The 24282-nt window shown below is 44.1% G+C and overlaps 1 protein-coding gene across 1 annotated transcript in view; it reads right to left on the reverse strand.

Annotated features, from left to right (window-relative positions):
- DCAF12 (DDB1 and CUL4 associated factor 12) overlaps positions 1–23361 on the reverse strand; it is a 35394-nt gene extending 12033 nt beyond the window's left edge. Inside the window, exons 1-4 of the mRNA XM_045882552.3 lie at positions 22721–23361; positions 21408–21662; positions 3065–3271; positions 1948–2008 (exon numbers count right to left, since the gene is read on the reverse strand). Of these exons, the coding sequence (XP_045738508.1) occupies positions 1948–2008; positions 3065–3271; positions 21408–21662; positions 22721–22798 (601 nt within the window). The 5' untranslated portion in view covers positions 22799–23361. The remainder of the gene's footprint in view (positions 1–1947; positions 2009–3064; positions 3272–21407; positions 21663–22720) is intronic.
- Positions 23362–24282: the final 921 nt, after the last annotated feature.

The following is a 24282-nucleotide window of genomic DNA, read 5'->3' on the forward strand; positions in this document are numbered from 1 at the left end:
TTAACATCGGTTAACAAGTATTGAGCATTTTCTTTTTTGTTGTTCTTTTTTTTTTTAGAGAGAGAGGGCAAGAGGGCAGAGGGAGGGGGAGAGAGAAAATCTTAAGCACAAGCCACGCCCAGCACAGAGCCCTACGTGAGGCTCAATCTCACAACCCTGAGATCATGACCTGGGCTGAAATCAAGAGACACTTAACTGACTGAGCCACCCAGGCGCCCCTAAGCATTTTCAAAACAGCAGCCACTATGCTGTATTTCCTCTAATCTTCTCAATGACCCTCTGAAGTATCCATGTTACAGATGAGGAAAACCAAATCTCAAAAAGCTTAAGTGGTCTTGCCCAAGACCACAGAGCTACTAAGTGGTAGGACCAGGATTCAAATTCGACCTCTAATATCAGAGCCAATGTTCTTAAAACCTGCTACACTGTTGAGAAAATGTAGACTTGGGAGTTATCAGCCTGAAAACATAGATGTTGGCAGGTTATCTGAAGGATGGGAGGCTCCCAAAGCAAAGCCAAGTCCTGGCTCCCAACAACCACATTTAATACAGGTTACTGTCATACTGAGCAAGGAGCCTAACGTGGGACTCGATCCCAGGACTCTGGGCACTAATCCCTATTATAAAGGTGACATGGGGGCACTTGGGTGGCTTAGTCATTTAAGCGTCTGCCTTCGACTCGGGTCATGATCCTGAAGTCCTGGGGTCGAGCCCCACATCGGGCTCCCTGCTCAGCGAGGAGTCTGCTTCTCCCTCTGCCCTCACCCTGCTCTTGTGCTCTCTATCAAATAAATAAAATCTTTTTTATTTTTATTTTTATTTTTTAAGATTTTATTTATTTGACAGAGAGGGAACATAAGAAGGGGGAAAGTTCTTGGAAAAGAACTGAAAGAAGAAATATTTATGTTCTCTTAGCTTTGTTAGTAGCAGTTCTTGTTTGTTTTTTTATTTAAAATGTTAATTAACATACAGTGCAATATTGGCTTCTGGAGTAGATGTTTGTTTGTTTTTAAGTTTCATTTGTTTAAGTAATCTCTACACCCAGTGTGGGGCTTGAACTCATGGCCCCAAGTTCAAGAGTCACATGCTTTTCCGACGGAGCCAGTCAGGTGCCCCTGTTGTAGCAGTACTAAGTATGGGCTTTGAAATCAGATCTGGATTCAGATCCTGATTCCACCTGTCACTATTTGTGTGGCCTCTGGCAGGTAATTATAACCTCTCAGAATTTAAATTTTCTCATTTGTGAAATGAGGCTAATAATGCAAACCTTTTAGTACTGTTCTGAAGATTATATGAAATAACATATGTGAGGCACTTAATTTAGCTACTATTATGATTATTTTTATTTGGGAATCTAGAACTGGGGGATAGTAATTTTACATATGGGTCCTGAGCAAAACTGGTTAGCACTCTGAGCCTACTTTCTAGGCTGCTGTGGGTATCCAGAAAGCATTTGTGTATCTCTAGATTACCTTCTCTACACTCATTTCCATATATTTTTTTCTGATGTCTACCACTGGGAAAGAAATTCCCCCAATCCTGTACAGCTTTCATCAACAAGAAACACACTATATAGTTGTACAGAAAATAACTACTCCTAATACTTTATATCAACTATGTCAAAACACTTTCACAACCACTGTCACAATGAAGCCCCACAAAAATGTTGTGGCTAACATGCTGTCACACATCCTTTTGGGAACAAGGCAGAGTACGAGTAATAAATGAAGAATGCTGGTAACTCCTCTTTCCAGATCAGGAATATACAAGGGAAATGACTTACCCAAGGACACACAGTAAGTAAGAGAAAGAGCCAATATTGGTAATAAGATTTCCTGGCCAATGGTCTGTTTACTGGGCTATTTCCAATCACAATACTATACCTTTCAACTTCTAGCCTCCCTCCCTCCCTGCCACATCAAAACTCCATACAAAAGGTCAATTTTACCAGACACCGCCATAGTATCACTGATCCATGCAATGGAAAAGATCCAGTCCTTGTGTCCATCCTTGGAGAGGAGTGAACGGTAGAGAGAGAGGGGGGGGAAAAATTAGTAAAAAAGGATTACAACTCACACTCCTGAAAAGCATACAGTCTGACTGAAAATTATAATTCTGATCTCTGATGATCTTAACCCATAGGGCAGGATCCCACAATTTTTAACTTCTATCTTGAGGAGCTCAAAGCTGGAATGAAACTGGCATTCCTACGGGCAATGAACATGTCTGGTAGACACAGAGCTCTGGCCTTCTACATCTGGATGTCTTATTTTGGGCTCCTACATACAATCACCCACCTCTATCCCTCTAACCTCATCCTACCACTCTCCTCCGTGCTTCCTGGTACAACAGCTATACCATACCTCTTCACTGTTCCTCCTGTCTGGAACTCTTTTCCTCCGGACATCAACATGACTTGCACTCACTCTCACTTCTTCTGTCTCCCTACTCAAATGTCATTCTTATCAATGAGGACTTCCCTGACCATTTTCTGAAATAGCATTCTCCACCACTCTCTCTATCCCTTTAATCTGCCTTTACTCTTCTCCATGGCACTTATCACACTCTGACATACTGCTGGTAAATATTTATTGATCTATGTACTGGTTTATATGTCTCCCTCCACTAGAATGCAGGCTTCAAGAGGTGGGGAGCTTTATCTGTTTTATTCACTGCATGCCCCAGTGTCTAAAACAATTCCTGGACATAAAAAGCTCAATAAATAGTTGAATGATTTAATAAACTTTGCTCTCTGACTATGGGCAGTGGGAGATATATGGACACTGGATTAAAACACCAACCCACTGCTGCTGGCCCCCAAAGTATGCCACTCACCGCTTTATCAAACACACGCGCTCTCTGTCAATATACCTCCCTATGGGGGGAGTTCAGTCTCCATTCTGATATTTCTAACCTCACACCTCACCCCCATACCCTTGTAGTCAGCAGAAATCTAGAGGAAACTATTCCTTCCCAGGGGGCATGTGGGAGGAGGGTCCAAGTTACCTACCATGCTCTGCTAAAAAACAAAGCTACCTCTAACTACAGTTACTGGGAAAACTTACATCACCCACACACACAGGATCTAGTGTAGGTAGCCGGTAGATGGCAAGACTGTTGGGGTTGTCTCCTCCAGTGGCTAACAGAGTTCTAGAGGGATTCAGCTCGATGGCATGGATGCCACAGCCCTGCTGGGTCACACCTCCAGGCTCCCGGTCCTTCAGAATGGGAATCTTGGTGATCTGGCTTGTCTGCACGTCCACCACAAAGAGCTACAAGAAAATGGACACAGAAGCTGACAGTTTCTCTTTCATGTGGCTAACGCTGGGTATAAACACCCATTCACTCAATTATCCATCAAACTTTAATTAATGTCTACTACATGTTAGACCCTGGGAAATATTAAAGGCATAGTCAGGGCTATTAGTCAAATGAAATATGAAAATAAGAAAATACAACAGAGACAGGCATAATACATTACATGAACACAGATCAGCAAGCAAATTCTGCCTGGGATTTAAAGACAGCTTCAAAGAGGACGAGCATTAGACTATGGACCTAAAGAACCTGACTAAAGGTTTTCTGCCAGTTTGGACGTATTTTATGTATCTAATTCTCATCTACCCATGCACAGAAACTTATAAACAAAACAATTCCCGGGCGCCTGGGTGGCTCAGTCGGTTAAGCGACTGCCTTCGGCTCAGGTCATGATCCTGGAGTCCTGGGATCGAGTCCCGCATCAGGCTCTCTGCTTGGCGGGGAGTCTGCTTCTCCCTCTGACCCTCCTCCCTCTCATGTTCTCCGTCTCTCATTCTGTCTCAAATAAATAAATAAAATCTTTAAAAAAAAAAAAAAATTAGGTCTGCTGGAGTGACTGGAGACATGACAAGATAAGAGATATCTGTCGCACACACACCATTCTCTTCTATGCCTCCATGTCTTTGTCATGTTGCTGCTTCTGCCTGAAATGCTCTTCTCCACCTCTTTTCCAACCTAACCCCTTTCCACTCTGCAAGATTTAACTCAGAGAAACATTTTATTGAAAAGATCAGACTCAGAGAAAGAACATTTCTGAGTCTTTATTAAACTCTTTATGGGATTAAATGATTCACTCTCTCATTCATTCAGCACCAACTAAAATACCAAGTACTGTTCTAGGTGCTAACAATGTGACCATGAACAAGAGAGAAACAATCTGTATCCTCATATACCTTAGTCTAGAAGTTAGCTTAAAATCCTCTCAGCAATTCTTGCAATGAAGCCAAATCATGTCAAATCTTTATATAAAGTAACCTACTGCTTGCACAGGAAAGAGATCTATGAAAGAAGAAACTATTCTTTCAGTTGGCTCCTTCCTCTCATCCTCTTTCTCATCACCTCTCTGGACAATTGCAACTGGTCTTTGCGCCTTCAGGCAAGGCTACCACCAAAACTATTCTCTATACTGTATTAGTCATCTTCATAAAAATGGCAATCCTCCCAATGTCAGTTAAAAATATCCATAGGTGGGATACCTGTGTGGCTGAGTCAGTAAAGCATCTGCCTTCAGTTCAGGTCATGATCCCAGGGTCCTGGGATGGAGTCCTGCATCGGGCCCCCTGCTCAGAGGAGAGCCTGCTTCTCTCTGCCCCTGCCCCAGGCTCTTGCGTGCATGCGCTCTCTCTCTCAAAAATAAATAAAAATACTTAAAATATATCCATAGGGGTGTATGGGTGGCTCAGTTGGTTGAGCTCTTATTTCTGCTCAGGTCATGGGCTCAGAGTCGTGGGGTTGGGCTCTGCATCAGGCTCTGCGCTCAGTGGGGAGTTGGCTTGGGGATTCTCTCTCCCCCACTCCCCCTGCCTTCATGCGCTCGCATGCACATGTTCTCTCTCTAAAATAAATCTTTAATTTGAGAGAGAGAGAGAGAGAATGAGCAGGGGGAAGGGCAGAGGGAGAGAATCTTTCAAGCAGACACCCCACTGAACAAGGAGACTGACAAGGGGCTCGATCCCACAACCCATAAGATCACCACTTGAGCTGAAACCAAGAGTCAGATGCCTAACTGAATGAGTCACCCAGGCGCCCCAATAAATAAATAAATCTTTAAAAAAGTCCACTGGTTCCTCTTTACCTAAATCTAAACTCCTTATCCTGGCATCAAGATTCCTCAATCTGGGGACGCCTGGGTGGCTCAGTCGGTTAAATGTCTGCTTTCGGCTCAGGTCATGATCCCAGGGCCCTGGGATCAAGCCCTGCATCAGGCTCCCTGCTCCACGGGAAGCCTGCTTCTCCCTCTGCCTCTGTGCTCTGTCTCGCTCTCAAATAAATAAATAAAATCTTAAAAAAAAAAAAAGATTCCTCAATCTGGCCCCAATCTCTCTCTCTCTCTAGCTTTACATCCTGCCGTGGACCTATGCTCTAGAAATAACAGCTTAACAACTATTATTCACACACAAATTTTCAATGAAATGTAATTATTTCGTTTCATGCTCATGCTATTCACAATGCCAGAAATGCTTTTCCCTTCTTTCCCGGCCAGCTTGTACTTACCGTTGTACCGTTGTACTTACAAGTACTTACTTGTACTTACAACGGCCAGCTTGTACTTACCGTTCATGATTCAGTTCTGACATGTCTTCTCTGAATATCTCCTAAATATCCAGGCTGGTTAAGTTTTTCTCTTATAGGTTTTCCAGATAGCTCTCTTCTACAACACTTAGACTGTATCACACTGCTTTAAAATCTTTGTCTCTCTCCCCCAGTAAGCTAATAACGTCCTCCCAATTCAAAGAGCAGGGGATTTATCTTATTTGCTTCTATAATCCTGCCTCAACAATGCAAAACTACGTAATAAGTGCTTGTAGAAGACACCTTTCAGGGAGGCCGCCCAACAATGTTAGGGGGACGCCACATGTAGGTGTCTGCTTGATGTAAGCCAGATCTCCAGATCAGAGATCCAGAGGTGGCCTCCTGGCTCAGGGAGGACCAGTCCAGAGGCTATACTGGGCTGATCAAATTCTCTCAGGAATGTGAAACTGGCTTGGTGGCACTAGACCAAACTGTCTGGATGGCTAATTTCTACCAAAGCCAGTCCCCAGAGAGAAGGAAACAGAAGAGAGGTAACATGAACATCCTTAGCTTCTAATGGTTTTCCAAGTCCTAGTTCTGTTTCATTCTGAGATCCAGAGATACTTCCTGCTTTTGGGGTTTGCGAACTATCCCTTCCAATAAACATGAATGGGTTTCTTACTCTTTTAGAGCAAATGATCTCTAGACAACACAGCCCCTCAAATGTTTAATGAAGGAAAATTAACTGCCCACTTATACCTTTGTTATTTTGTGGGACAATACATCCATAACATGTTACCTTCTAGACTGATGATTCCCAAACTGATTATCACAATAACTTGGGGGAATTTTCTTTCTCAGAAAAACTATAAAACAAAAACAATTCCTAGGCCCTACCCTGAAACTCCTCCAATTAGAAATTTCTGACTTGGGGGCCTGTAAAACTGACTTTTCCTCCCAAGGATCTCCAGGTTAATCTGATGACTGCCCAGGTTTAACAAAGAACAAGTAACAGTTAATAGTAATACACTATTCTGATGTTTGTTTAGTTTCATATGGTGTAGGTTTCATCTATTCTTAATGAAAAAGGGAAATGAAAAAGTTGGTAACAAGTCCAACCTCTCCAGTTTTGGGATTGGGAGACATCTAGACCCTTGCTATTCAAAGGAGCACTGGGGAACTTGTTAGAACCCAAGAATCCCAGGCCCCACCCTAGATCTGTTAAATCAGAATCTGGAGTTTCCCAAGATCTCCAGGTACACTGAAGCTTGAGAAACACTGATGTAGAGAGAATCTGCTCTGTATGCTAAGAGGAATGAATTTGGTAAGATACAAGAGTAACCTGAGCTGCAATGTGGAAAAATCCAAGTTTCTCCTATGAATTCTGAGGGCTGGCTAAAGCTTATTGTAGTCCACTGTGTTAGGCCATTCCTTTGTCTTTTTTTTTTGTTTGTGTGTGTGGTGTTTTGTTTTTTTTTTTTTTTTGGCCTGTCTTAAAACAGAGCTCCATTTCTGCCATCCAGAAAATGTGTGGAGATAAGGTTTCAACTATTCATGTCCAAGAAAGTGTTAAGTCCAACCTCTCCAGTTTTGGGATTGGGAGAAATCTAGATTTGAATTTCACATTTGTTATCTATTAGCTGTGCGACCTTAGGCAAGTCAGTTAAACTTTTCAAATCCTGTTTCTTATCTATAAAACTAGAATATTTGCCTCTAGGGTTGCTAAGAGATCTAATAAAACAAAGTGCCTAGCACAGGGCTCAGCACAGATTTGGTGCTGAACAAGTAACAGTTAATAGTAATACACTATTCTGATGTTTGTTTAGTTTCATATGGTGTAGTTTCATCTATTCTTAATGAAAAAGGGAAATGAAAAAGTTGGTAACATTTGGGTCTCTAGAGGGCCCAGGAAACCAGGAGTTTACCCCCAACCTCACTCTTACAGAGGAATGACAAAGCACCACATGAAGGACAGAACCTTTTCGCTTTTTCCAAGGAAAAGAAAGGGATGGGAATGAGCAGCCACAGAGTATCTGCCCAAGCTCTCTGACAAGGGGCCAAAGCTTCATGCAGCTTCTGTAACAAATCCCAGAATGGGGCTGTTCTACATTAACCTACTGGGATTCCTGCCAGGAACTAGCAGCATGGCAAGGTAAGTTTTAGTCTCAATGGCTCCCTGCAGCCTACATTCCAGAGCAGAGGGGAAAAAAAGAAAGCAAAGTCCTTACAATCAGGAAGCTTATTAAGACTAGAAAGTACATCTCTGAATGCACTATAGTGTGCGCAGATACATGCAAAAGGAACATACATAGAAAGATCAAGGTAGCTTAATAAAATGGAGGAGCTCACAAAGTTTCTAAAACTCCAAAGTGTTTTAGCTGCAGCCTAATGAAGAAAGGAAAGCAAATCCACATAGATCATACAGACAACAAGATAAATTTTACGAAGTCAGACAGGAAAAGGCAACTAGACAGCCTAAGTCTGCTGAAAGTTGGATAAAGGGAAGACAACCGAAATTGAAGCAGAAGAATCCATTCCCTATCCCAAACCAAGAAGATGGGTAGGAGCAAAGAAGAGAGTCAGGATGAAGAAAAACAACAGAGAATGGTCAGACAATATATCAAAAATTAAACAGTGTAAACCCTACAACTTTCAATTTTAGGAACTTATGCTAAGGAAATAATGATGAGTAAACAGTTTTAACTAAAGTGCATTAATTTTGGGGCACCAGCCTGGCTCAGTCAGGTGGAGCATGTGACTCTTGATCTTGGGGTTGAGAGTTTGAGACCCACAATGGGCACATTGGGTGTAGAGATTAAAAAATTTAAAAATATATAAAATGAAGGGGCGCCTGGGTGGCTCAGTCAGTTAAGCATCTGCCTTCGGCTCAGGTCATGATCCCAGGGTCCTGGGATCGAGCCCCACATCGGGCTCCCTGCTCAGCAGGGAGCCTGCTTCTCCCTCTCCCTCAGCCTGCCACTCCCCCTGGTTGTGCTCTCTTTCTCTATCTCACTCTGTCAAATAAATAAATAAAATATTAAAAAAAATAAATGAGTATTTATTTTTTATTTACTTAGAGAGAGAGGAGGAGGGGAAGGGGGAAAGGGAGAGAATCTTAAGCAGGGTCCTTGCCCAGCACAGAGCCTGACTTGGGGCTTGATCTCACAACCCTGAGATATGACCTGAACCAAAATCAAGAGTTGGACGCTTAACCAACCAAGCCAACCGGGTGCACCTAAAATATATTTTTATTTATTTATTTGTTTTAAAGATTTTATTTGACAGAGACACAGCAAGAGAGGGAACACAAGCAGGGGGGGCACCCAGGCACCCCCTAAAATAAATTTTTATTTTTTATTTTTATTTATTTTTTTAAAATACCATTTTATTCTTTTATTTTTTTTTAAAGATTTTATTTATTTATTTGAGAGAGAGAATGAGAGAGAGAGAGAGCACATGAGAGGGGGGAGGGTCAGAGGGAGAAGCAGGCTCCCTGCTCGGCGGGACTCGATCCAGGGACTCCAGGATCATGACCTGAGCCGAAGGCAGTCGCTTAACCAACTGAGCCACCCAGGCGCCCCTAAAATAAATTTTTAAATAGTGAAACACCACAGGAGCCTGGGTATAGCCACATAACAGACTATTATAGAGCTTTTAAGAATGGGGTGCCCAGGGGTGCCTGGCTGCCTCAGTCGGAAGAACATGCCACTCTTGATCTCCAGGTGGTAAGTTCAAGCCCCACACTGGGTAAGATTACTTAATAAAAACTTAAAAGAGGAACGCCTGGGTGACTCAGTCGGTTAAGCCTCTGCTTTCGGCTCAGGTCATTATCCCAGGGTCCTGGGAACGAGTCCAGCATTGGACTCCTTGCTCAGCAGGGAGCCTGCTTTCCCCTCTCCCTCTGCTGCTCCCCCGCTTGTGCTCTCTCTCTCTCTGATAAATAAATAAAATCTTTAAAAATAAATAAATAAATAAAAGCTTAAAACAACAACAACAACAAAAGAATGGGCGCCCCCGTGGCTCAGTCGTTAAGCGTCTGCCTTCGGCTCAGGTCATGATCCCAGAGTCCTGGGATGGAGCCCCGCGTCGGGCTCACTGCTTGGCAGGAAGCCTGCTTCTCTCCCTCTCCCACTCCCCCTGCTTGTGTTCCCTCTCTCGCTGTGTCTCTGTCAAATAAATAAAATCTTTAAAAAAAAAAAAAAGAAGAACATGTGACTCTTGATCTTGGGGTCATGAATTCAAGCCCCTTGTTGGGGGTTGAGTTTACTTTAAAAAAAAAAAAGAAACGGAGTAGAGGATATTTATTAACAAGGAAAGATGTTCGGAGCGCCTAGGTGGCTTAGTCGTTAAGCATCTGCCTTCGGCATGGTCATGATCTCAGGGTCCTAGGATGGAGCCCCACATCGGGCTCTCTGCTCAGCGGGAAGCCTGCTTCTCCCTCTCCCACTCCCCCTCTTGTGTTCCCTCTCTCGCTGTGTCTCTCTCTGCCAAATAAATAAATAAAATCTTAAAAACAACAACAAAACATGGAAAGCTGTTCATGCTATGGTATTAAATGAATAAGCTTTTTAAAAAAAATTTTTTTTTTTTTAAGATTTTATTTATTTATTTGACAGAGAGAGAGACAGCAAGACAGGGAACAGAAGCAGGGGGAGTGGGAGAGGGAGAAGCAGGCTTCCCGCTGAGCAGAGAGCCCGATGTGGGGCTCAATCCCAGGACCCTGGGATCATGACCGTGCCTAAGGCAGATGCTTAACGACTGAGTCACCCAGGCGCCCCAAAAAGATTTTATTTTTAAGTAATCTCCACAACCAACATGGAGCTTGAACTCACAACCCTGAGATCAAGAAGTTGCATGCTCTACTGACTGAGCCAGCCAGGTGCCCCCAATAAATTGATTTCTAATCCCTGATTCTGGAGGGCTCTGTTAAAAATGAAGTTAAGTCCTGAGGCACCTAGCTGCCTCAGTTGGTGGAGCATGCAACTATTGATCTATGAGTGTGAGTTCAAGCTCCATGTGGGGCATAGAGCCTACTAAAACAATAATAAATTAAAAAAACAAACAAACCATAAACGTAAGTCCCAAAGTCACCTTTAGCAAGACACCTAAGATTCTGCCTAGTACCCACCCCAAAGTCAACAAGTCTCTGACAGCATACCACAGAGGTTTAGCTATCTGAAGCACCTTGACAAACATTTGGTTAAAAAAACTCTTAGGGTGCCTGGGTGGCTCAGTTGTTGGGCATCGGTCTTCAGCTCAGGTTGTGATCCCAGGGTCCTGGGATCAAGCCCCACACTGGGCTCCCTGCTTGGCAGGGAGCCTGCTTTTCCCTCTGCCTGCCACTCCCCCTGCTTGTGCTCACTACCCCCCGCCCCCCGATTTAAAAAAAAAAAAAGAGAGAGAGAGAACCCAATTGAGTATTGCCTTTATATAATTACAAAGTCCATGCATGTCCTACTTCCAAGTGGTACCATCCAATCAGAAAAAAATAGAAGGGTACGGGCGCTTGGGTAGCTCAGTCAGTTGAGTGTCTGACTCTTGATCTCAGCTTAGGTCTTGATATCAGGGTTGTGAGTTCAAACCCTGTGTTGGGCTCCATGCCCAGCTTAAAAAAAAAGTAAATGAATAAAATTAAAAAAAGAAAAATAGAAGGGTAAATAAAAGAACTGGCCTACTGTCTGATTTTACACTTGTGTAAATGCTGATTTCTATAGCACTCAAAGATGCTAATATTTATGTACAGATTATTCAGAAGAAAACAATTTTTTTAAGATTTTATTTATTTATTTGACAGAGCGAGAGAGCACAAGCAGGGGGAACAGTAAAGGGAGAGGGAGAAGCAGGCTCCCCGCCGAGCAGGGAGCCCCATGCGGGGCTCGATCCCAGGACCCTGGGATCATGAAGGCAGATGCTCAAACATCTGAGCCACCCAGGCGCGCCAGAAGAAAACAATTTCTATACAAGATATTCTCAGCTTTTTCTTCCCCTACAGCATTTTTAAGTATAAAGCCATCTACTCAGAATTAGCAGGGAGCCTTATCTCTAAGCTACAAATTACTGGAGAACAGAGTTTGTAGTCACATATTAATTATTTATCTGGTATATTAAGAAATTATAAGCTTTCAATAACAGTATTAAAACAATGATAATATTATATAATCCTTTTTCTTTCACTTTTATTATCTGAGCATTATAGCACAAAGACTTAAGGATAACATGGCTGTGTTACTTGCCCACTGAGAAGCAAGATCTCTCTCTAGATGTTATTTTGAGCTCCAAAAAACTCCTTGTGTGACTCAGAAAGGAAACTCCTTTGTTATATATCCTACCACTGTATTTTATTCCCTCTCCCCAGAAGAAATGTGTAACTGTGTTCAATCTTTGTCATCAAGCAATGAATGGAAACTGAGCAAGGTCATTTCTACCACTGTTTTAGGCTAAGAAAAAAAAGATTCATCTAGCTGAAGTAACATTAAAAAAAATAAGTTTGGGGCGCCTGGGTGGCTCAGTTAAGTGTCTGCCTTCAGCTCAGGTCGTGATCCCAGGGTCCTGGGATAGAGCTGGGCATCAAGGAGCATCGGGCTCCTTGCTCGGCAGGAGGCCTGCTTCTCCCTCTCCCACTCCCCCTGCTTGTGTTCCCTCTCTTGCCGTCTCTGTCAAATGGATAAATAAAATCTTTTATTTTTTTAATATTTAAAAAAATAAATAATAATAATTTTTTAAAGATTTTATTTATCCATTTGACAGAGACAGTGAGAGCACAGCAGGAGGAGCTGCACGCAGGAGAGGGAGAAGCAGGCTCCCTGCTGAACAGGGAGCCCAATGCGGGGCTCGATCCCAGGAGCCTGAGATCATGACCTGAGCCAACAGCAGATGCTTAACCAACTGAGCCACCCAGGTGTCCCTTTTTAAAATTTTTATGAAGTAATCTCTTTGCCCAACATGGGTCTCGAACTCACGATCCCTAGAATCAAGAGTCACACGCTTCACTGACTGAGCCAGCCAGGTGCCCCCTCTCTTTTCAAATGTTTTTTCATTTGTCCAGTTCCTGTTTAGTCCTTAACCACATGCATGCATAATTGTGTATAGCTATAATAAGCACAGATAGAATTTTGTATCCTGGGCACCTGGCTGGCTCAGTCAGAGAAGCATGCAACTGTTGATCTCGAGGCTGTGAGTTCCAGCCCCACATTGGGTGTAGAGATTACTAAATAAATTAAAAAAAAAAAAAAAGAATTTTGTCTCTCATTACATTTAACATATCAAATGCTCTGTGTGTTTGGTCTCCTGGGTGGCTCAGTTGGTTAAGCAGTTGCCTTCTGCCCAGGTCATTATCCCAAGGTCCTGGGATTGAGCCCAGCATCAGGGAGCATCAGGCTCCTTGCTCAGCGGGAGGCCTGCTTCTCCCTCTCCCACTCCCCCTGCTTGTGTTCCCTCTCTCGCTGTCTCTGTCAAATGGATAAATAAAATCTTTAAAAAATGGATAAATAAAATCTTTTAAAAAATAAAAATAAAATAAAGATTTTATTCATTTATTTGACAGAGGGGGGAAAGCACAAGCAAAGGGAACAGCAGGCAGAGGGAGAGGGAGAAGTGGACCCGAGCCGAAGGCAGACGCTTAACCGAATGAGCCACCCAGGCACCCCTATTTTTTTTTTTTAAGATTTTATTTATTCATTTGAGAGAGAGAGAAAGCATGAGTGAGGTATGGAGGGGCACGGAGAGAGTGAGAAGCAGAATCTCTGCTCAGCAGGGACGCAGGGCTTGATCCCAGGACAAGGAGATCATGACCTGAGCTGAAGGCTGATGCTTAGCCATCTGAGCCACCCAGGTGCTCCACTAAATAAAATCTTGGGGGGAGAAAAAAAAAAGAAAAAGCTTTGTGTGCTATTAGTACTCATAATTATGTTAATTTCTGCATAACATCATGCAGATGTGATTTACCATAAAGTACTCAAGTATTCTTTTATGTTGGTTTTTTTTTCCCAAAGATTTTATTTATTTTTTTGAGAGAGAGTGTGCTCGGGCAGGAACAGGGCGAGGGGCAGAAGGAGAGGAAGAGGGAGAAGCAGACTAACCGCTGAGCAGGGAGCCCACTCGATCCCAAGATCCCAGGATCCCACGACCCCGGGATCATGCCTTGAGCCAAACCAAATGCAGACATTTAACCAACTGAGCCACCCGGGCACCCCTCCTTTTGTTAGTATTTAGATAAAATAGCTTTCAATGATTATCTTGTTAAAAAAGACTTCTCTTCCTTTGGATAAATTCCCTGGTCTGAAAATATTAAGTCAAAGTGTATAATACTTTAAGGCCCTTCATTCAACAATATGTACCAGACTTGAAATATAATGCCAAATTACTGTCAATAAAAGGTTTTAGTGGCTACGTATACATATATATAATATATATACACACACCTGTTCCACTACATCCTTATCAGAACTAGGTATTATTATAATTTGTACACAGTAAAATATTTTGCTTTTATCTGTATTCTTTCTATAATGAAATTACATATAATTTCCTAATTGTAGTTCCTTATGTAATTACATAATATATATATTTTTTATTTGACAGAGCGAGCGAGTGGACAAGTGGGGGTGGAAGGGCAGAGGGAAAGGGAGAAGCAGACTCCCCACTGAGCAGGGAGCTTGATGTGGTGCTCAATCCCAGGACCCCAAGATCATGACTTGAGCCAAAGGCAGACATTTAACCGTCTGAGCCCCCAGAAGCCCCTAGATGAATTATTTAAAAGTGTTTAAGATACTTGGGATGTGACTGGCATACAGAAAAGAAGCCATTTATAGGATACAGAAATCCTATTTACGTTAAGCATACCTGAATCTGGCCAGAAATACACCTAAAGTCTAGAACCATCAAACCACCGCCACCATTAATTAGATCAACAACAATTTACTAAACATAAATTTTAGACACTGTGCTAACCAACATTTTATTTAATTCTGTTCATGGTCTGCTGGGCAGGTACTACTCTCTCCATTTATTTTAAAGGTGACAGAAGAAAGGCTTAGGAGAAGTATCTGGGACTTGTCCATAAGCACAAAGAAAATTAAGAAATGGGGCCCAGAATCAACATAGCAAGTCTATCATTTCTTTTTTTTTTTTTTTATCGTTACGCATCTGCCTTCGGCTCAGGTCATGGTCCCAGGGTCCTGGGATCAGGCCCCACATCTGGCTCCCTGCTTGGCGGGAACCCTGCTTCTCCCTCTCCCCATCTGTGTTCCCTCTCTCGCTGTGTCTCTGTCAGATGAATACATAAAATCTTTAAAAAATAAAATAAAATAAAATCTTTCTCTAAAAGAGTCAAATACGGGTGCCTGGGTGGCTCAGTCGTTAAACGTCTGCCTTCAGCTCAGGTCATGATCCCAGGGTCCTGGGATCGAGCCCCACATCAGGCTTCCTGCTCCGCGGGAAGCCTGCTTCTCCCTCTCCCACTCCCCCTGCTTGTGTTCCCTCTCTCGCTATGTCTCTCTCTGTCAAATAAATAAATCTTAAAAAAAAATAAAGTAAAGGGGCGCCTGGGTGGCTCAGTCGTTAAGCGTCTGCCTTCGGCTCAGGTCATGATCCCAGGGTCCTGAGATTGAGCCCCGCATCGGGCTCCCTGCTCTATGGGAAGCCTGCTTCTCCCTCTCCCACTCCCCCTGCTTGTGTTCCCTCTCTCGCTGTGTCTCTCCCTGTCAAATAGATAAATAAAATCTTAAAAAAAAACAAAGTAAAATAAAAGAGTCAAATATTCTGAGGGGCGCCTGAGTGACTCAGTCAGTTAAGTGTTTGCCTTTCGCTCAGGTCAAGATCTCTGGGTCCTGGAATCGAGTCCCACATCAGGCTCCCTGCTCAGCGGGGAGCCTGCTTCTCCCTCTGCCTGCTGCTCCCCCGCTTGTGTGTGCACTCTCTGTCAAATAAATAAACTCTTAAAAAAAAGTAAAAATAAAAGGCTGTAATCCCATTGGGGAAATAAAATAGTAAAATGAAGGAGCAAGAATTAAAGATCTGGTCAGAGCAAAACTCCCACACTTCACCATATTTTGTTTTCCTGTGTCTCAGACTGGATTTCATATTCTGCTTTTATCATTTCAGGAATCTGCATATGGAAACTCAGGGACAACATTACAGCTATTTTCTCAACCCTGGTGTCTACCATTCCTCTCCACACCCAAAATTAGGCTCCTCAAAAGTTCTTCTTCCTCCCATCTGACAACAAATCGCAGCCCAAACTCATTTTGTCTGCTTCATTTTTTTTTATTTTTAAGTAATTCTATCCTCAATGTGGGGCTCAAACTTCCATCCCCAATATTAAGAGTCATCTGCTCTACATAAACTGGGCCCGCCTGGCACCCCTTTTCTGCTTCATTCTAATCCACCAACTCTTTCTGTGAAGTCAGCAGTATACCCGTGACCATTCATTACTTTGGAAGATGTTGAGAAAAAGCAAGCAGCCCTGACCTCTACTAGTTAGCCTGGTACTATCAGCTAGGCATTGGTGTCTTGGTAAAAATAATTTCCCAGGAAATTTTCCTGGGAAAGTCCCATTTCCTTAAGTATTCCCCCAAATCACCCTTTTAAGTCCTTTCTAACACCCTCTTACTGGGAGGTCTCATGGTTCCCTTTGGTTCAGGTTCTCTGTAGTTGCAATAAGCAATTGTATCTACTATACTAAGTTCCTGATAGTCTTTGGCTGAAGGGTATCAGTGAGTGAGAAATAAGAATCTAAAATTACGTATCTCAAACTCTGCATACATTATCACTCTATCACCATCTTTGTCTTTAAACTGCCCTCTCTCAAAATATTCCTTCCTTCTTTTCTAAAATTATTTTTAAGTAATCTTTATACCCAATGTGGGGCTCCAACTCACAACCCTGAGATCAAGAGTCGCAAGCTCTTCGAAGCCAGCCAGGCGCCCCAAAATAGCCCCTCCTAGTTCTCCTCTGACCTTCCTGCTCCAAGATTCTATCTTTATAGCTACCCTTTCAATATCAATGGTTCTTACCCATTTTTGGCTCACAGTACTCCTTTTGAAACTATAATGAAAACTACGGACTGCTCCACATACCACCCCCCGAACTCATTGTGCCCAGAAAATACACATATAATGAAATTTTTCAATTTTAGGGAAGGTTTATGTAACTTAAGAATGTCTTCTCTACAGTCTCTCAAATGGTAGTGCACTAATTTCAATAATCCCTTATACATAGACGACCATTCCCAAATCACTGACTTCAATTTTTACACCTCTTAAATTTCAACTAAGTGAAAGCACAAAACTAAACTCATTTTCTTTTTTTTTTTAAAGATTTTATTTTTTTTGACAGAGAGAGACACAGTGAGAGAGGGAACACAAGCAGGGGGAGTGGGAGAGAGAGAAGCAGGCTTCCCGCTGTGCAGGGAGCCTGATGTGGGACTCGATCCCACGACCCTGGGATCATGACCTGAGCTGAAGGCAGACGCTTAACCGACTGAGCCACTCAGGTGCCCACTAAACTCATTTTCTTTTCAAATCTGTTTAATACTCCTTCCTCTCCTGCCATCCTTCCAGTTACCCAGGTTTTCAAGACATCAGTATCAATTTTAACTTAATCCTCTGGATTATATCTGAGCATGTCACCATCTACAGATTGTACCTTTTTTTTTTTTTTTTAAAGATTTTATTTATTTATTTGTCAGAGACAGAGAGAGCACAAACAGGGGGAGAGGCAGGCAGGGGGAGAAGCAGGCTTCCCGCTGAGCAGGGAGCCCCATGTGGGACTTGATCCCAGGACCCTGGAATCATGACCTGAGCCTAAGGCAGACCCTAAACCGACTGAGCCACTCAGACGTCCCTACAGATTTTACCTCTTAAAACGTATTTAAAAAAAAATTTTTTTTTTGAAGTAGGCTCTATGCCCAACATGGGGCTCAAACTCATGATCCCAAGATCAAGGGTTTCATGCTCCATTGAATGAACCAGCCAGGTGCCTCTATTAAAATGTATCTGTCTTCTCCTCACTCTCTCCCTGCCACTATCCTGCTTTTGGTCCTCATTAGTTCATTTATACTATAGCACTAGCATCCTGTAACTGCTTTCCCTAAAGCAGTACTCCTCTCCCAGCTTAAAATCCTTGGGTCTTGTCTCTCCATTCCCCACCAAATAAGATCTTAGCTGGACACTCAATGGCTTCCATAATTTGATCCTAATGAACCTTTCCAACCTTAATCTCACAATTCTCTTCCAGATACATAAAGCTCTTGTCACACCAGATTCTCAATAACCCTCGTAAGTGGTTGATACTTTTCCCCATAAAAATCCAGATTTCCAGTTTCTCTTAAAAAAAAAGAAAGAAAGAAAATTAACAATAGGCTCAGATTCTTGCATGGCAACAACTGCTTGGAGCCAAGAATACCTTCTCTGGCTCTTTGCAGTCCCCACAACTTACTGTCTTGCGCCTGGCAAGCTTCTCTTATTAGCTTTTCTGTCTCGCTCTATAGACAATCTGACTTTGTAACCCTATACCAGAAAAATATACCTACCCATCCTGGTTTCCAGGTCCATGTTCCAATTAAGGTTATACTACGCCTTTCTCTCTTATTTTATTTGGTTTTTTAAAGATTTTATTTATTTGACAGAGAGACACAGTGAGAAAAGGAACACAAGCAGGGGGAGTGGGAGAGAGAGAAGCAGGCTCCCCGCAGAGCAGGGAGCCTGATGTGGGGCTCGATCCCAGGTCCCCAGGATCATGACCCGAGCCGAAGGCAGACGCTTAACGACTGAGCCACCCAAGCGCCCCTACGCCTTTCTCTTTTGGTAATTTAGTAAAAATATAACCATACAAATGTTATTAATGATTAAAACAGGGGGCCTGGGTGGCTCAGTCGTTAAGCGTCTGCCTTCGGGATCCTGGATCGGGACCCCGGGATCGAGCCCCGAATCGGGCTCCCTGCTCGGCGGGAAGCCTGCTTCTCCCTCTCCCACTCCCCCTGCTTGTGTTCCCTCTCTCGCTGTGTCTCTGTCAAATAAATAAATAAAATCTTAAAAAAAAAATAAAACATACGTTGGCCATTTTTATGGTCCTTCTTGTGCTTACTGGGCCCAGAAAATTCAGGGGGTTGAATGACTGCTCCTAGTTTGAGTGTGGCAACACAGCACAGGGCAATTCTCACCTCAGATATCAAGCTACAAAGATTTACAAAACATACCTACTTCTTTTCGAAAAGGATGATCTAATGCCTCAGCAGAGGTTTCAAAACTCTTGCCCCAAGCTAGTTAACTGGGAAATAACTTGGCTTTTTTTTTTTTTTTTTAAAGATTTTATTTATTTGCTTGAGAGAGAGCAAGAGAACACAGAGGGAGAAGGAGAAGCAGAGTCCGTGCTGAGCAGAGAGCCTAAAGATCCTAGGACCCTGAGATCATGACCTGAGCCTAAGGCAGACGCCCAACTGAGCCACCCAGGTGCCCCATAACCTTACTTTTTTAGCATTTGTGTACATTCAGTTAAATGCCGATGAATACTAACAGCACCCAAGACAAAACAGCTTCTAACCTGAAGGTACAGGCTATTTTAGGATATAAGTAGTTGTATACTTTTCCTACCTAATACATTAAAATTGCTTCATTGATAGCAAAATTTCAATACATCAGAACTTCATTTATTATTGAGACTCCAACACAAATTCTCCCCCCCCCCAAAATCTTGACATATTATCCAAAGATAATTGTAATTGTTTAATTTTCCTCTTTCAAACTGAGGGACGTCCCAGGGAATGCGAAGAGCACTGGAAAAAGCTTTGCATTCATTATCACCACTATTTTTGCATAAGAAAGATATTGCTAACTTCAAGTATTTCCCAAGAGGTGCACAGCCACCTTCTCAGCTCTGGATATTATCACTCCCATGTTACAGATGGGAAACCAAAGGCACAGATAAGGGACTCATTTGTCCAATGTCAGAAAGTTCAAAGAGCAGCATTCCTGGTTCCCTGCTTTGGTTCTGGAAGCTAAGCAAACAACAACACAAATTATAAAGAAAACAGGCCCTCATTTAAACATGTTAGGTTATGAGGAAACAGGAAGAAAGAGGTAGGTATTAAGAGTACATTAAATTATTACTTAACATTATGCAAACCTTCAAAATAGGGTCAATAAATTCAAGAAGGAGACTATGATTCATGTAGTTTATAATTCAACAGCATTTCCTGGGCAAAACACTAATCGTATATGTGGAGTAGAATGAATTCCTCCAAATGGGAGACTCTTTCTATTCCAAGTGACAATAATGACAGTTCTCTTAAACCATGAGTGGTGGCCTGCGAGACCAGGAAAATGAAGTTTTGTAGAGGCTTGCCACCACTACTCAGTTTTGAAAGGCTTCTGTATGACAAGCAGCAACCTTCAACAGAAGAGGAAATGCCAGCTGGGCCCCAACCGCCAAGATTAATATTTCCTTCCTTCAAACTCATGTTTAAATCTTTGCCTATGTCCTTTATAAACAAACACTTCTAGTACTTAAGACACTCTTGATCTCTTTCAATTAATCCAAGATGTGTTTCTGTGTAAGGTGAAAACAGAGCAGTTGGGCCTATATCCCATCTTTTCTCATGCTTCATCTAGAATCATTTCCTACCTCCAGGCCCTGCCTCTTGCCATTCCTCTGACATTATTTGTATCCCTCCGTTCCAAACATATCTGCAATATCCAATCCTGGATTGACATATTTTATCTATGACTATAATTGTGCTTATTATATAGCTGATAAATTTTTCCCTTCATTCATGTATAGCTATTTTCTAACTCATTCCATGTAAAAACACTCTCCTCCTCATGTAATAATTTTTCTCTCTTTTGAATCCTTTTCAGGAGGCTACTTTGCAAAGAACTTTACATCCTGAAATATGCCACCAAACACACATTCTCTACCCTTTCTTAAATTAAATCTTTAAGGGCGCCTGGGTGGCTCAGTTGTAAGCGCCTGCCTTCAGCTCAGGTCATGATCCCACGGTCCTGGGATCAAGCCCTGCATCAGGCTCCTGCTCAGCGGGAAGCCTGCTTCTCCCTCTCCCACTCCCCCTGCTTGTGTTCCCTCTCTCTGTCAAATAAATAAATAAAATCTTAAAAAAAAAAAAAGGAAATCTTTAATTCTACTTTGGATTCTACTCCCTAAAAAAGAATGTTTGGGGGGAAAAAAGGTTTGCTTTATTCCTATTCTGAACCAAGTACTACTTTATTATTATTTTTTTAACATTTATTTATTTTAGAGCGAGAGCACACACACGATTGGGAGGGGCCAAGGGAAAGAGAGAGAATCTCAAGCAGACTCCACGCTGATCACGGAGCCCAAGACAGGGCTCAATCTCATGACCCTGAGATCATGACCTGAGTCAAAATCAAGAGTCGGACGCTGAACCAACTGTGCCACCAAGGCGCCCTCCAAGTGCTACTTAAAATATTCTTACATGTGCCCTTAGCTTAGCAGGTAAGACCTAGGTTTCCACTTTTATGTATCCTGAATGATGCCCTGAGCATCATTCTTTCCTAAGTCTTTCCTCTAAAGTCTCTGACTTAAAAAGCAACATAAAAACATGAGGCCAAAGAACTCTAAAAGCAGTGGAACAGCTATACGGCAAGAGGCCTAAAGAAACAGACTCCTCTGAAGATTTATCAAGAAGATAAGGAACTGGGAAAAAGGACAGAGAGAAAGAAGTTATCAACAGATAGGAGGGAATGGAAAGCAGAGTAAGGCAATCTCCTCCCGAAAGAAACTGATGGGGAAAATGAGCAGTGAGAGAGAGGTTCTAGAGCATGTGGAGCCAAAATGTATTCAGGCCCTAGGATAAGGTTCACTTACCGCCCCCCAGATGCTTACCGTATTGCATTTTGTGCCACACACCACTTGCCTATGATTCAGCCACTGAGATGCAAACACTTTATTAAGGGTCCCAAGGTGAAACTCTCTCTCCTTCAGGAGACTGGGAAGTTGCTGTGCTGCATAGCCATGCAACACTCGAGTATAGCTGGTTTCATTCTGAAGCCTGACTTCTCGATTCTTCAGGTAGTACACTAAGGATCTCTTCACTGGGGGGAGTCTTTTCCTTTTGTGAAGTGAGTGATCCCAGCCAAACTGTGAAAAGCAACATTAGAAATTAGGGCTCTGGCTACCTTCCTTCAGAACAAGGGATCCTCCTGTATCAGAGAAATCACCAAGAACTCATCCTGCAGGATTTACATACAACAGAAATACAACAGAACAGAAATCTCAATATAGAAAGTCCAGTTTAACTCTTCCAACACTGAGAAGATACTGCTCATAGTCAAAGCTACCTATGAGAAACAAGGGCTGAAAGACAAGGAAAAGGAAGCAGAAAAGAGGTCAAAAGATTTACTAGCCCTGTTAGGGGTGCAGGCTTCAGGGCGCCTAAAGTTATCCTTGATAGGAAAGGGAATGAGGGACCAAATAATTACTACACCGACTGGCTGCATCTCTACCCAGGACCCTTCTTCCTCTCAGTCTGTACTCCCCGTGGAGCATGGAGAGTGCAGCTGGGGCCAGCCTGGAGTCCCAGGCCTTCCAGGGATGCGCTATCAGGGCGACCCCCCGTCACCAGGCCCACGCTCCCGGCGGTTGAAGAATTCGAAAAATCAAATACTAACGGAGTAGGAAGCACGGGAAATCAGAGTCCGAATACGCGTTCAACAAGAACTGCTGTTTTTTATACCGGTCCAAGAGCCAAAAAGCCCACCTCAGGGCTTGAGGTATCCAGACGGAAACTCCTTCCCTTATAAAGGACGCAATCATCTCCGCTTCCCAAAGCCCTGGAAGGGGGAATTCACTCTCCCTCCCAGTATATTCTGGGAGGTTTTGTTCCTGATTCCCCTCGATGTCGGTTTTCCTCCCTCCAAAGCCAAGATTATAGTTTCCCCTCAAGCCCCACGACCGGCTGCAGGCCTTCCGCGGAATATGCCCCGTTTCCAAGTTTCCCTTTAGCTTCTCATTCCTCTGGCCTTTCAGATCTATGAACTCCTGAGGGCCCGGCCCTGTCCCAAAAGGCTGGGGCTCCGCTCTTGCCTCACCTCTGACTACAGACCTTGGTCCCCGGTTCCGGTTCCCTGACCTTAGAACCTTATCCCCCTCTGGGTGCCTCGGCGATGTAACACGGGTCCAGGCCTCTCAGCCCTCACCTGCGGGCACTGAGCGTCGCTCCCAGCTCCTGGCGAGGCGGGCGCTTTCCGCTTCCTGCTAACTGCTTTCCGGGCCATAGTGGGCAGCGCCGCAGCGGCCCCGCAGCCACATGGGGCGGGGGTAGCGAGGGTTAGCAAGAGAGCGGGTCATATACTGGGCCCCGGGGCCGCGCACTTTTGTGCGCCTGGCCCGGAAAATGGCCCGGACCCGGGAAGGCAGGCAAAGGGAAAGGAGGGAGGGAGGACTGGGGCCGGGAAAGGGAAAGGGAAGGGACAGGGGAGGAAGGAACGAGAAGCTTTCAGACGAACGAGTCTGAAAGGACGGCGAGCGGCTAGAACCAAAACACCCCCTCCCCGTCGCCCGCGCTCCGTCACCCTTGCGCAGCCGCACTTCGCGGCTCCTCGCCGCGGAGACGCTGCCGGGCCTTCAGGGGTGGGGTTTACGGCCTGCAAGTGGAGAGTACGCGGCAGTTGTTTTGAGGCCGCCCGCTCCTTTCCAACGGTCGCCAGATGGCCGCTGGAGGTGGAAGACCTGGGGTCAGAGGAATCTGCGTTCTGGCGGTCGACCTCGGCCCCCCGCCTGCCCATCCGCAAGCACCCGGAAGTGAGGACGACTATCCTCGCTCCGGGAAGGAGTACCTCCCAGCACACGCCTTTACCCGGCAGCTGCCACTGGTTATCTCTTACTGAGCGCAGCACTTTCCCCGAACCTATCACAAACGGAGCCCTGACACCAAGGGCTGGACTCTGTGCCAGGAGGCAGGACCTTCTTCCTCCACCCTCGCAAGGTGGAGTGCGGCTCGGAATCCACGCCCGCGTGGCCAGACTTTCCCTCTGCAGAGCACCTGCCCTGCCTGGCATTACCAGCCCGGACTGCTGCCCGGGCCTCTGGCCTCTTCCCACCCCTTGAGAGCCTTCAGGCTCCATTCTCCACTCAGTCTCCTGCCTCCCTGCTGCCCACATGCCCCGCCTAATCCTCTCTCCTGCCGTAACCACAACAGCCCTCGTCATCTTTCCCTCATTTACGACCTCCTCTCCCTTTAGATTCTCATGACCTGCCGGCCACACTGTCTTTTGTGCTTTATGAAATAGACCTCACGCCTTAAAAAATTTATCTGTTTCTTACGTCTCCCATGCGGTCCTAAATTGAGGACAGGAACAGGGGACTGCCACTGCCTGCCTCTCACTGGGGACCCTGGTTGCATCCCCATGAGGGCAGATTGGGTAAAATTCTGAACCACAGGGAGTGGACGTTGCTTGTCAGTCAGTTAGATAAGGGGGCTTCTTCAGTATCACCCTTGCCTCCATTTTCAGAAGATCTGGTAGGAATTTGAGTGCTGGCTTCCACTTTCCTCAGGCGAAGAAACCCTTTAAGGAAGCAGGATGCTCTTGCTTAGGGTTGACTGGCCTCGGGCTGTAGTGCCCAGTTACCTGCTGGTTGCTTCAGGCCTCATACCTCCAGGGAGTTCTGTTGACCCATCTGAAGTTCCGCCTACAAGATTTGGATTTGTTTTCCAAGTCGAGACAAAGACCAGATTGAGACAGGGTCCTCTGCCATCCCC

The sequence above is a fragment of the Mirounga angustirostris genome, unplaced genomic scaffold (assembly GCF_029215605.1).
Source record: "Mirounga angustirostris isolate CCGP_5_RB_7025 unplaced genomic scaffold, mMirAng1.0.hap1 SCAF_15, whole genome shotgun sequence".
NCBI lineage: Eukaryota > Metazoa > Chordata > Mammalia > Carnivora > Phocidae > Mirounga > Mirounga angustirostris.